The sequence below is a fragment of the Euleptes europaea genome, chromosome 13, assembly GCF_029931775.1.
Source record: "Euleptes europaea isolate rEulEur1 chromosome 13, rEulEur1.hap1, whole genome shotgun sequence".
Classification (NCBI taxonomy): Eukaryota; Metazoa; Chordata; class Lepidosauria; order Squamata; family Sphaerodactylidae; genus Euleptes; species Euleptes europaea.
The window spans coordinates 55873750-55886005 of record NC_079324.1 but is presented as its reverse complement, the minus strand read 5'-3'; the positions used below and the strand labels follow the sequence as shown (position 1 = coordinate 55886005).

Below are 12256 nucleotides of genomic sequence, written 5' to 3'. Positions count from 1 at the left end.
TGCTGCTCCCCTTCCCAAGCAGCCATTTTCTCCAGGGTAACTGGTGCAGACCTATTCTCTCCGGTATCAGCAGAGCATGCCTATTGTATTAGGTGTTGTGGAACACAGGCAGGATGGTGCTGCTGCAGTCGTCTTGTTTGTGGGCTTCCTAGAGGCACCTGGTTGGCCACCGTGTGAACAGACTGCTGGACTTGATGGGCCTTGGTCTGATCCAGCATGGCTTTTTCTTATGCTCTTGTGGAGGACAGGGCTATCCATGGATACTAGTCATGATGCATACCTGTTCTCTCCAGGCTCAGAGGAGCATGCCTATTATATTAGGTGCTGTGGAACACAGGCAGGATGGTGCTGCTGCAGTCGTCTTGTTTGTGGGCTTCCTAGAGGCACCTGGTTGGCCACCGTGTGAACAGACTGCTGGACTTGATGGACCTTGGTCTGATCCAGCATGGCTTTTTCTTATGTTCTTATGTGCTCCTAGGGTTGCCAAAGCCAAGCTGGGAAATTCATGGAGATTTTTTTTTTGGGGGGGTGGATTCTGGGGAGGAGGGGGACCTCTCAGTGGGGTACAATGCCTCAGAGTCCACCCTCCAAAGTATCCATTTTCTTCAGGGGAAACTGATCTCTGTAGTCTGGAGATGAGCTGTAATTCTGGGGGATCCCCAGGTGCCACCAGGAGACTGGCATCCCTAGCCACACCAGCTCTGCTCTGTGAACTGGAAAAAAAAAGCTTGAGGCAAAGCTGAACAGCTTGCTAAGCTCTGCATTAAATCTTTGGCACCCACATTGTATTCTTGTCCTTCTTTTTAAAAAAGATCCCAACAATTGTAATCCTCCCCAATTATCCATGTGTGGTATGCAAGAGGAACTTTTTCTCCCCCTCTCCCTCCACCCCTGCAAAGCAGGATTATGAGACAGGGTGGGTGAAGGTTTAACATAAAAATGGGAATAACCTGTGGCGTTCCCCCCCCCCTTTCCTCCCTCAATTTATGCAACAGGTTTTGTTATCTGGACTCATTGAATAATAATGGCTTTTCTTTTCTCTCCTCCCCTTTCAGGAAATGGCCAACTCTGTTTACTTGGTTATGGAGGTGAGTGATTCTGCTATTCCTTTCACTGAGTTCTTTCTCTTGAATCTAATACTTAGGACATAAATAAAACTGATTACCTGGAGCAGCGAGTCTCAAACTGGTAGGGTTGCCAACTCCAGCTTGGGAAATTCCTCGAGATGTGGGGGACAGTGTTTGGGGAGGGGTGGAGTTTGGGGAAGGGAGTTCGGTGGGCTATAATGCCACAGAGCAGGGGTGTCGAACTCATTTGTTACGAGGGCTGGTTGTGACGTCAATGTCACTTGGCCGGGCCATGCCTCGCCAACCCAGATCGGGACTGGGGGTGGTGGTGGCATCCTCAGCTGGCTCGTGGGCTGTATAAAAGCTCTCAAGGGGCTGGATCCGGCCACCGGGCCATATGTTTGACACCCGTGCCATAGCGTATGCCCTCCTGAGCTGCCATTCCTCCAGGCGAATTGGTCTCTGTTGTCTGGCACTCAACTGTAATTCCAGGAGCTCTCCAGGCCTCAACTGGAAGGTTGGCAACTAGGGTTGCCAGCTTCTTCTTTTCCACCGGTGGGAGGGTTTGGGGGCGGAGCCTGAGGACGGCGGAGTTTGGGGAGGGGAGGGACTTCAACGCTATAGAGTCCAATTACCAAAGCGGCCCTTTTCTCCAGGTGAACTGATTTCTATCGGCTGGAGATCAGTTGTAATAGCAGGAGATCTCCAGCTAGTACCTGGAGGTTGTGAAATCAAAAAATTGAGCACTGATGGCATAAAAAAACCTGTTAAGCCTATTTCAGAGTAGTGCAACCTTTATCTAGGTCCTTGACACTTGTAAAATACAGTGTGTAGCCAGCTAGCAAGGGAGCGCCTTGTCGCTGTACAGTTGTTAACAAGTATCCCAATTTACAATTTTTTCACAATAAAGTGGCTTTTCAATATTTGTGGTATATAACACAACACAATAGAAATGTCCATAGAGGCCACCGGCAATGGGGTTCCGGTATTTTATCCCATTTCGCATCTGCTTCTTGGGTCGTGGCGATCTTATGTTGATCGTTCCGACTGGAACTTTTGTTCTGCAAAAATTTAATATATACCATACTGCATAGTGGTATATATTTAATATATACCACAAAAAATGTAACTTGTGATACTTGTTAACAATTGTACAGCGACAAGGCGCTCCCTTGCTAGCTGGCTACACACTGTATTTTACAAGTGTCAAGGAGCTAGATAAAGGTTGCACTACTCTGAAATAGGCTTAACAGCTTTTTTTATGCCATCAGTGCTCAATTTTTTGATTTCACAGTCTCCTTTGGGGCACTAGTTATTTCTGTTTGACTACCAAACTACCTGGAGGTTGGCAACCCTAACCTAGAAATGGAGGTGGCTGGTTAGTCTGGCTTAATGTTGAGGGAGTCTAGCCTTGCTGCATCAAATCTAGAATTTGTTTTTTGCTCTGAGCCTGTTTGACGATTTTGGGAGAGAATTTTGGCACCTTTTTTCCCCCTGGCATTCTTTTTGTGCCGGTAACTGCCTTGCAGCAAGCAGAATTTAAGTAGCAGGGACCTGTTTTCACATCTCTGTGCCAGGAACACCTTCGAGAGGGGCTGGGGCTCAGTGGTAGAGCATCGGCGTTGCAAGCAGAACATCGCAGGCCAGTCTTTGCCCTTTCCACTTAAAGGATTTCTGGTAGCGGGTGTGGGCGCACCGAGTTTTCTCTACCTGCGACCCTAGACAGCCACTGCCAGCCAGGCTGATTTCGGTACCTTTAACAACTCTTACTTTGCTCTGACTGACAATTTAGATAGGAAATGGTCCAAGATTTATCTTGTGTCTGAGCCACCTCGATCATTTTGGAAAAGTGGCATCTTAAGTGTTTAAATAGATAAAACTTAGCTTGTTCTGGCTGTCCATGCAAAACAAAATCAATCTGATATGCTTTTCTCTCTTTCCCCACCCCTTCCTCCTAGTACTGCAATGGGGGTGATCTGGCAGATTACTTGCAAAGTAAGTACCACCATGAGGATTCTTTCTTTTGCGTAAAGAAGTGAGCGTATGAAAAAGGGTTTTAGTGTTGGCTGCGGGTGCTGAGAGGCCTGGTAACACACTGCTTGCCCAGTCTGCCCTCCTGGAGGTGTAGGGTTGCCCAAGTTGGAGACTGGGCCCTGGTGGGATGGTGTCGTGCCGGCACGCTGACGTCACTCCTGGTTGGAACTGAAGGTGACACAGTGGGGAGTGGCCTAGCATTTTGCAAAAATGCATTTTGCATGAGAAGATATGCCCTGCACCTAAAAAATTAGCATCTCATTGAGAAGGGCTAAAAGTGGAACCCTTTCTGCTGGCTTTCTATGTGCAAGGATTTTTAAAAAAAGTACACAAAAGCCATTCTGAAGTGGTCCAGGTCCGGTCCAGTCAAACACTGGCTTAGCTTCCCAGCGAGAAAGCTGACCAAAGAAAGGTCACACGCCGGGAAACTAGGAACCGGTTTGCAGCTGGTAAGGCAGGCGGTTCTAGCACCATGACGCCGTCCAAGGGGGCTTCCCCGCTGATCATCTTAAAAGAATTTTTCTCAAGGATTTGAGCCCTTGAGAACTGGCTTGTGTGATTTGCGGGTTGTGTGTAATCCAGATCAGCAGCAGCTGATAGGGATCGGGCTGCTTTCTGCAGTGGTATTCTGTTTATAAAGCCATTGCAGATTTTGTTTTGTTTTGTTTCTAAGTTTGAGTACTAACAATGATAAAAGCCTCAGGCGGAGGTTTGCAGTTGTTGCCCGTTGGATGTGGGAAACGTTTCTCAGTACTTAGTGGGAACTTGGCATTTATCCCATTTTTTTTAACATTGAAAAATTCATGTTCCTTTTGGGGGGAGATGGGTTGGAGGGTCTTTCCCCAATTTAGCCATTCATTATATTGTCGAAGGTTTTCACGGTCAGAGTTCATTGGTTCTTGTAGGTTATCCGGGCTGTGTAACCATGGTCTTGGAATTTTCTTTCCTGACGTTTCGCCAGCAACTGTGGCAGGCATCTTCAGAGGAGTAACACTGAAGGACAGTGTCTCTCAGTGTCAAGTGTGTAGGAAGATATAGTCAGAGACTCCTGTGGATTGAGACTCAATCCACAGGATGTATTAGTCAGTTTTGATGTTGTATCCCTCTTTACTAAGGTTCCAGTAAAAGACACAATCTCATTGATTAACCAGATTTTTCCAGAAGATATAACAGCCTTATTTCACCATTGTTTGACAACAAGTTATTTCCTATGGGATCAAGAATTTTATGAACAGATTGATGGAGTAGCTATGGGAAGTCCACTCAGTCCAGTAATAGCAAACTTTTACATGGAATATTTTGAAAAGACAGCATTAGAATCGGCACCTTACAAACCTACAGTCTGGTTCAGGTTTGTAGATGATACATTTACTATTTGGAGCCATGGTGAAGAAAAATTAATGGACTTTCTAAACCGTCTTAATAATATCCATCCAAACATTTAGTTTACCATGGAAAAGGAAATTGAAAGTAAACTCCCATTTCTTGATACCCTTGTCATCCGTAAAACAAACTCTCAGTTAGGTCACAAGGTCTACCGGAAATCAACTCACACAGATCGCTACTGACACAAAAACTCCAACCACCACCCCCGACAGAAAAGAGGAATAATCAAAACATTAATGGACCGTGCAACACGGATCTGTGAACCACACTTTCTCAAGGAAGAAACTAATCATCTAAATCACGCACTGCTAGCAAACGGCTATTCCAAGAATGAAATCAGAAGGGCCATTAAACCAAACAAAAATCAGAAAACTCAGGAAAAACAGTCTCCCATAGGAAAGGTATTCTTGCCATTTATTAAAGGAGTCACTGATAGGATGGAGAAACTTTTGAAAAAACATAACCTACAAACAGTGTTTAAACCCACCAAGAAAATACAACAAATGCTACGATCAGCAAAAGAGACCCCCTCACCTCTGCAGGAGCATATCGTATACCTTGCAGCTGTGGAGAAGTTTACATCGGGACCACAAAACGCAGCATACAAACAAGGATAAAAGAACATGAAAGATACTGCAGACTTGGCCAACCTGAGAAATCAGCAGTGGCTGAACATAAACTGACCCAAACAGGACACAGGGTCTTATTCCAAGACACTGAAAGACTGGACAATTCTACCAACTATTTTTTCAGATTGCACAGAGAAGCCATTGAAATTCATAAACATCAGCACAACTTTAACAGAAAAGAAGAGAGTTTAAGAATGAATAAGGCTTGGCTTCCTGTCCTAAAAAACCTCCAGACTAACAAAGACTATAGTCAACAATAGCCATGGAGATTAGCTTTGGACTTCACACATTAACAGATCACTTCAGGATACAATGGTTCCATATTAACATACCACACCGTCATTAGCACATTATCTTGATACTTACAGGACAATGATTAGCACATTACTTTTGCAGGACAATGACTCAGCTCAAACCCAACCCCTCTCTGACTATATCTTCCTACACACTTGGCACTGAGAGACACTGTCCTTCAGTGTTACTACTCTGAAGATGCCTGCCACAGTTGTTAGCCATTCATTCTTTGCCACTTTCAAAAAGCTCAGGGTGATATATGCCCCCCTTCCCAAATCCCCCCGTAATCACTGACTGGTCTAAGATCATGTTGTGTCTGAGCAGGGATTTGAATCTGTTACTTCCCTGAAGGTAAAAGGTAAAGGTCCCCTGTGCAAGCACCAGGTCATTCCTGACCCATGGAGTGACGTCATATCCCGACGTTTCCAAGGCAGATTTTGTTTGCGGGGTGGTTTGCCAGTGCCTTCTCCAGTCATCTTCCCTTTACCCCCAGCAAGCTGGGTACTCATTTCACCGACCTCGGAAGGATGGAAGGCTGAATCAACCTTGAAGCCCACCCTCAATTATTGTCATTGGCTCAAATCCTACAGATCTGTTTCCACAAATGGCTATGCTTTCCCCCAGCTCAAGGAAACTATTGAGACGGGACAGCTTCCTTGCACTAGGGGGAAAGCATCCCCATAGCAGGATTCCAACCATGTTGTTTCCTCCAGAGTTTTAAATAAGCATTTGCAGTATGGTGCCAGTGTGGTATAGTGGTTAAGAGTGGTGGTTTGGATCAGTGGACTCTGATCTGGAGAACTGGGTTTGATTCCCCACTCTTCCCCATGAGCAGCGGAGGCTAATCTGGTGAACTGGATTTGTTTCCCCACTCCTACACACAAAGCCAACTGGGTGACCTTGGGCAAGTCACAGCTCGGTTAGAGCTCTCTCAGCCCCACCTATCTCACAGGGTGTCTGTTGTGGGAAGGGGAAAGGAAAGGTGATTGTAAACCAGTTTGAGTTTCCCTTAAGTGGTAAAGAAAGTCGGCATATAAAAACCAACTGTTCTCCTTCCTCTCCTCCTCCTCTTCCTTGCAGTGGTACATTGCGGGATTTTTAACTGGTAGCTCTTTAAAAATGCGCTCGGATTTAGAATTCAGTCTTCTCCCCTGCCTTTTCCCAGTAAAAAAAAAAAGACATTAAGGCTTGCATGCTAACTAAAAGATTAAAGCTGTCTCTTCATGTTTATTAATCACTTTCTACTCCGATTTTTGGTTCCCGTTTAAACAAACAACGTTAATCTACTTTGTCGGCCTTTTTTTGTTAATTTTTGTTTGGTTGACTTCTGGGAGAAAGGAGGGGGGAGTTCTGTCAGATGCTCTCGGAGGTTCTTTCATGTTGATCTGCTGGAATGGAAGGATTAAAAAGCTAAGTTCGTATTTACCCAGAGGCTGACGTTGAGAGTTTTATGAATGATTAGTTCAGGCCCGAATGCAAAATGTGCAACGCCCGCCCATTTGTCTGGGATAGCAACCGGTGTTTGAAGTATTAACAAGGCTGTGTGAACTCCTGGACTGAAAAATAATTCGACATTCTGTTTGGGGTAGCTGCAGGGGAAAATCGGAGACAGCTCCTGCAGCTCAGACCAGAACTAGATATTGCAAGTAACGCAGGGCTGCCAATGAAAACAGCAGCCTTGGGTCTGTTTTGTAGTGTCTGGCTTCACAGTGTGACCTCGCCGTGCTATAGGTTTTCCTGAGTTGTCCTTTATTGAGTTCCCACCCTCTGTAGGTCATGATGACCTCAACACTGCATTCAGACAACACATGTAACAACGATTAAGTAAAAAGTGCAAAAGCAGTGTAGTGGTGAAGAGTGGTGGACTCTAAAGTCCACCACTCTTAATTACTACACCACAAATTTCCTGCACTGTGCAGGGGGTTGGACTAGATGACCCTGCTGGTCCCTTCCAACTCTATGATTCTTCTATTTTTATCACCCTTGACTATATAACTTGATCACTGCCCAAGTTTGAACTCACGGGGCATGCTACTACAATGCCAGTGGAAACCAAAGGCCGCTGCCCTTCAGTTCTACATCCAGGCTGGATCTACGCATCGTTGGCAATTGGGCCGTCGTAAAGATTTGTCAGCAAATCCAGGAGGCTAATCTTCACGGCAATACAATTTCCAGCAACGTGTCGATCTGGTCCCGGTACCCAGTCCTGGGCTAGAAGTTCTTACTCATTATAAGGCAACTTTCTCTGTGTCCTCTCAAAGTGCAGAATCACCATGGGGAGGGACCGTGGCTCAGTGGTAGAGCATCTGCTTGGCATGCAGAAGGTCCCAGGTTCAATCCCCGGCATCTCCAGTGAAAGGGACTAGGCAAGTAATTAGAAATAATCTGGAGAGCCACTGCCAGTCAGAGTAGACAATACTGACTTTGATGGACCGAGGGTCTGATTCAGTATAAGGTCACCTGTACGTATCCCTGCGTCACACCTCATGACAAAGCTGGTCACATTTGGTTGCCTGAGGGCTTCTTCTGACATCTTGGGTGTGTTTCACTTTCCTAGGCTCATAACATGCATAGTTCATTTGCCAGGCTCCTGACAGACAAGCAGCATTTTTAGCTGACTGAAGTCCCCCTGATCCCTGGAGCGGGGCTGTAGCTCAGTGGTAGAGCATCTGCTTGGCATGCAGAAGGTCCCAAGTTCAATCCCTGGCATCTCCAGTTCAAGGGACCAGGCAAGTAGGTGATGTGAAAGACCCCTGCCTGAGACCCTAGAGAGCCACTGCCGGTCAGAGTAGACAGTATTGACTTTGATGGACCAAGGGTCTGAAACACATGAACACATGAAGCTGTCTTATACTGAATCAGACCCTTGATCCATCAACGTATTGTCTACTCAAACCGGCAGCGGCTCTCCAGGGTCTCAGGCAGAGGTCTTTCACATCACCTACTTGCCTAGTCCCTTTAACTGGAGATGCCGGGGATTGAACCTGGGACCTTCTGCATGCCAAGCAGAGGCTCTACCACTGAGCCACAGCCCCTCCCCAGCTGTGACATAGCAAGTGGGCATCCTTGTGTGTTCTTGTTGTCGCCGGTGGAAGGTTGTTTGTCCTGCAGAAGGTCCCAGGTTCAAACCCCAGCATCGTCAGTTAAAAGTGTCAAGTAGCCCAAGCTTGCCCAATGTTGTCCGGCATGGCATGGGGGCTCTCAAACGTACACCCAAAATTGTGTGGTTTAGAGTATCAGCTGGAGCCAGCATGGTATAGTGGTTAAGAGCGGTGGTTTGGTTTGGAGTGGTGGAGTCTGATCTGGAGACCGGGTTTGATTTCCCACTCCTCCACATGAGCGGCGGAGGCTAATCTGGTGAACCGGGTTGGTTTCCCCACTCCTACGCACGAAGTCAGCTGGGTGACCTTGGGCTAGCCACAGCTCTCTTAGAGCTCTCTCAGCCTCACCTACCTCACAGGGTGTCTGTTGTGGGGAGAGGAAGGGAAGGTGATTGTAAGCCAGTTTGAGTCTCCCTTAAGTGGTAGAGAAAGTCAGCATATAAAAACCAACTCTTCTTCTGCTGCTGTCTGGGTTTGCAACCGTTAACCTTTTCCCTCTCACCAGGTATGAGGACACTCAGTGAGGACACGATCCGACTCTTTCTCCAACAAATTGCTGGCGCCATGAAGGTGTTGCATAGCAAAGGGATAATCCATCGGGACCTGAAGCCTCAAAATATTCTCCTTTCCTTTGCGGGGGGCAAGAAATCGAATCCCAATAACATCCGTATTAAGATCGGTAAGCTGGCCTTCAAATCTTCTGAAAAGAAAGAGGACTTGTGCCTTTTTTGGGGGGGTGGTTAGATCCCACAAATTTGTTCTTGCATAGGGAAAAGCTCCTTCCGTTCTGCTGGGGGAAATGCCTTCACTAGAACAGACCCACAGAATCCAACCCAATCCCTCTTCATACAGAACTTTTAATATTTCCCCTACACAAAGAAGGCAGCTGTCTGCATCCATTACCTCGAGATTTCTAAAGAATTCTAAATTCCAAAACCCAGTCATCTTTTCTTATTGTTGCATCTGACTATGGGAATTGGCCCCTTTCGAAAGACCATAGCACTGTTCACAAGTTACAGTGAACTAGGGTTGCAGCTCCGGGCTGGGAAATTCCTGGAGATTTTTGGGGTGGTGCATGAGGACGGCGGGGCTTGGGGAGGGGAGGGACTTCAGTGTGATAGAATCCAATTGCCAAAATGGCCATTTTCTTCAGGTGAACAGTCTATTGGTTGGAGATCAGTTGTAACAGCAGGAGATCTCCAGCTAATACCTGGAGGTTCAACAAAAACAAAGCAGAGCTACTTTCAAAACTAGTACTAAAAATTGTAGCTACAATGGCTAAATTTTATATACCCTTATATAAACAAATAATGAATTAGGTAAGCTTATTTGCCATTCTTATGTATTACTTCTCCTATTCTCTCTAGTATCAGAGGAGCATGGCTGTTATATTAGGTGCTGTGGAACACAGGCAGGACGGTGCTGCTGCTGTCGTCTTGTTTGTGGCTTTCTAGAGGCACCTGGTTGGCCACTGTGTGAACAGACTGCTAGATTTGATGGGCCTTGGTCTGATCCAGCAGGGCCTTTCTTATGTTCTTACGTTCTTATGTACTTTCATGCATTTTATCATCATGTCAATTGCATTTTACATACAGCATGTCAATACAGCTTGTCAATTTCATCTCAAGAGTTCAGTATATAACGGAAAAATCTTTCACAGAGGACTTTCCTTACAGAATTGTGGGACTATCTGAAGGACTTTCCGTTATATATTGAACTCTTGAGATGAAATTGACAAGCTGTATTGACATGCTGTATGTAAAATGCAATTGACATGATAAAATGTATGAAAGTAATACATAAGAATGGCAAATAAGCTTACCTAATTCATTATTTGTTTATATAAGGGTATATAAAATTTAGCCATTGTAGCTACAATTTTTAGTACTAATACCTGGAGGTTGGCAACCCTGCAGTGAACACATGTACAGTCCGTGCACAGTTGTACACTGGAATTTTCTTTATTCGTGCATTGAGTACTTCCCATGTTACGTTCAACGTACAGCTCAATGGGTGATCGAAACCCCACATTTATCCGGGTGCTGGTCCCTGGTTTAATTTGGAAAGTGAATGTGTGTTGCCTCTTTCTCACAAGCGGACTAACACAAGTACACGCAAGATGAAAATCCGTTTGCAGTAGCGTGTGATCAGGGCTTGTGTGTTTGGGAGGTGAAACGAAAGCCCTGTTGGTGGAACTGGCTGAACAGCAGTTGTTGGGCAAATGCTGGTGGCTGTCCTTGTGTGGTTGCATATGAGTGAACTTCCCTTTCTCATCTCTGCCTTGTTTTATTCTGCACATAGCTGATTTTGGATTCGCACGGTACCTGCAAAATAACATGATGGCTGCGACGCTCTGTGGGTCCCCGATGTACATGGTGAGTCCCTTTTGGTTGTTTGTTGAAGGGGGTCTCCCCTTCCCAGTTGGAAGCGCAAAAATAACCCGTCTGCTTCTGCCACAGAAAAAAACGACTTGTAGGTATTTTTCTTTTTGCAAAAGATGAAGTTAAAGAAGCATAGGTAAATTGTGGAACTCCCTACCCTAGGATGTGGTGGTGGCTGCCAACTTGGAAGGCTTTAAGAGGGGAGTGGACATGTTCATGGAGGAGAGGGCAATTCAGGGCTACTGGTCAAAATGAATACTAGTCATGATGCAGACCTATTCTCTCCGGTATCAGCAGAGCTTGCCTATTGTATTAGGTGCTGTGGAACACAGGCAGGATGGTGCTGCTGCAGTTGTCTTGTTTGTGGGCTTCCTAGAGGCACCTGGGTAGCCACTGTGTGAACAGACTGCTGGACTTGGATGGACCTTGGTCTGATCCAGGATAGCCTTTCTTGTGTTCTTGTCTGGTGCTCGTGTTTCAAGCTCTCTGCCCCGGCTGTTTCTCCTCCCTTTCTTTTACCTAAACCTACTTTGCATCCTGTCTCTTGCTAACTGTTAAGCCACAGCAGCAGGGGGTGGAGAGAGGAATATATGTCAGGGAACTTTGAGGGGAGGAGGGGGAGGACGTGGTGTGTCTCTCCTGAGCCTTGTTTTTTGCAAGCCCAGTTTGCAAAACACAGAGACAGCACTGTGCGGTTGCCCAGCAGTTATACAATAACAAGTCCTTATCTACACCCATGCATTTTATAGATGTATACACATGCGAGCAAACAAAGCCAGTTCTTGGACTGCTTTTTTAACTCACTGTTTGGTGTCACTGTTCAGCAGGAAGCAGAAATGGAAGATGGGGCGGAGTTATGCAATGAAAGGGGCAATGAAATGCAAATCAGGGCAGGCTGAGTTCTCAGGAGTCCTCATTGTATCTGTGTCACTAATGGCTAGATGATACCATATCCCCTAGTCTGCCTCGGGGACGTGGCACCTTTTTAGAGGGGTTCAAACCATCATGGGGAGGCAATCCAGCGTAGTGTAGTGGTGAGGAGCTGCAGACGCTAATCTGGTGGACCAGGTTTGATTCCCCACTCCTCCACATGAGCGGCGGGCCCTGATCTGGTGAACCGGGTTGGTTTCCCCACTCCTACACACGAAGCCAGCTGGGTGACCTTGGGCCAGTCACAGTTCTTTCTGAACTCTCAGTCCCCACCTACCTCACAAGGTAGGGGAGGAAGGGGAGAGGAAGGGGAGGCGATTATAAGCCGGTTTGATTCTCCTTAAAAGGTCGAGAAAGTCAGCATATAAAAAACCAACTCTTCTTCTTCTCTGGAGATCTCATGGAATTACAACAGAGATCAGTTTCCATGGAGA

General features: G+C 46.1%; 1 protein-coding gene across 2 annotated transcripts in view; it reads left to right on the top strand.

Moving 5' to 3' along the window:
* The window catches only part of ULK1 (unc-51 like autophagy activating kinase 1), a 107728-nt gene that overhangs the window by 24335 nt on the left and 71137 nt on the right, over positions 1–12256 (top strand). For both annotated transcript variants that reach the window (XM_056859320.1, XM_056859319.1), the window contains exons 4-7: positions 1056–1088; positions 3026–3062; positions 9017–9190; positions 10813–10886. In XM_056859320.1, the coding sequence (XP_056715298.1) occupies positions 1056–1088; positions 3026–3062; positions 9017–9190; positions 10813–10886 (318 nt within the window). The remainder of the gene's footprint in view (positions 1–1055; positions 1089–3025; positions 3063–9016; positions 9191–10812; positions 10887–12256) is intronic.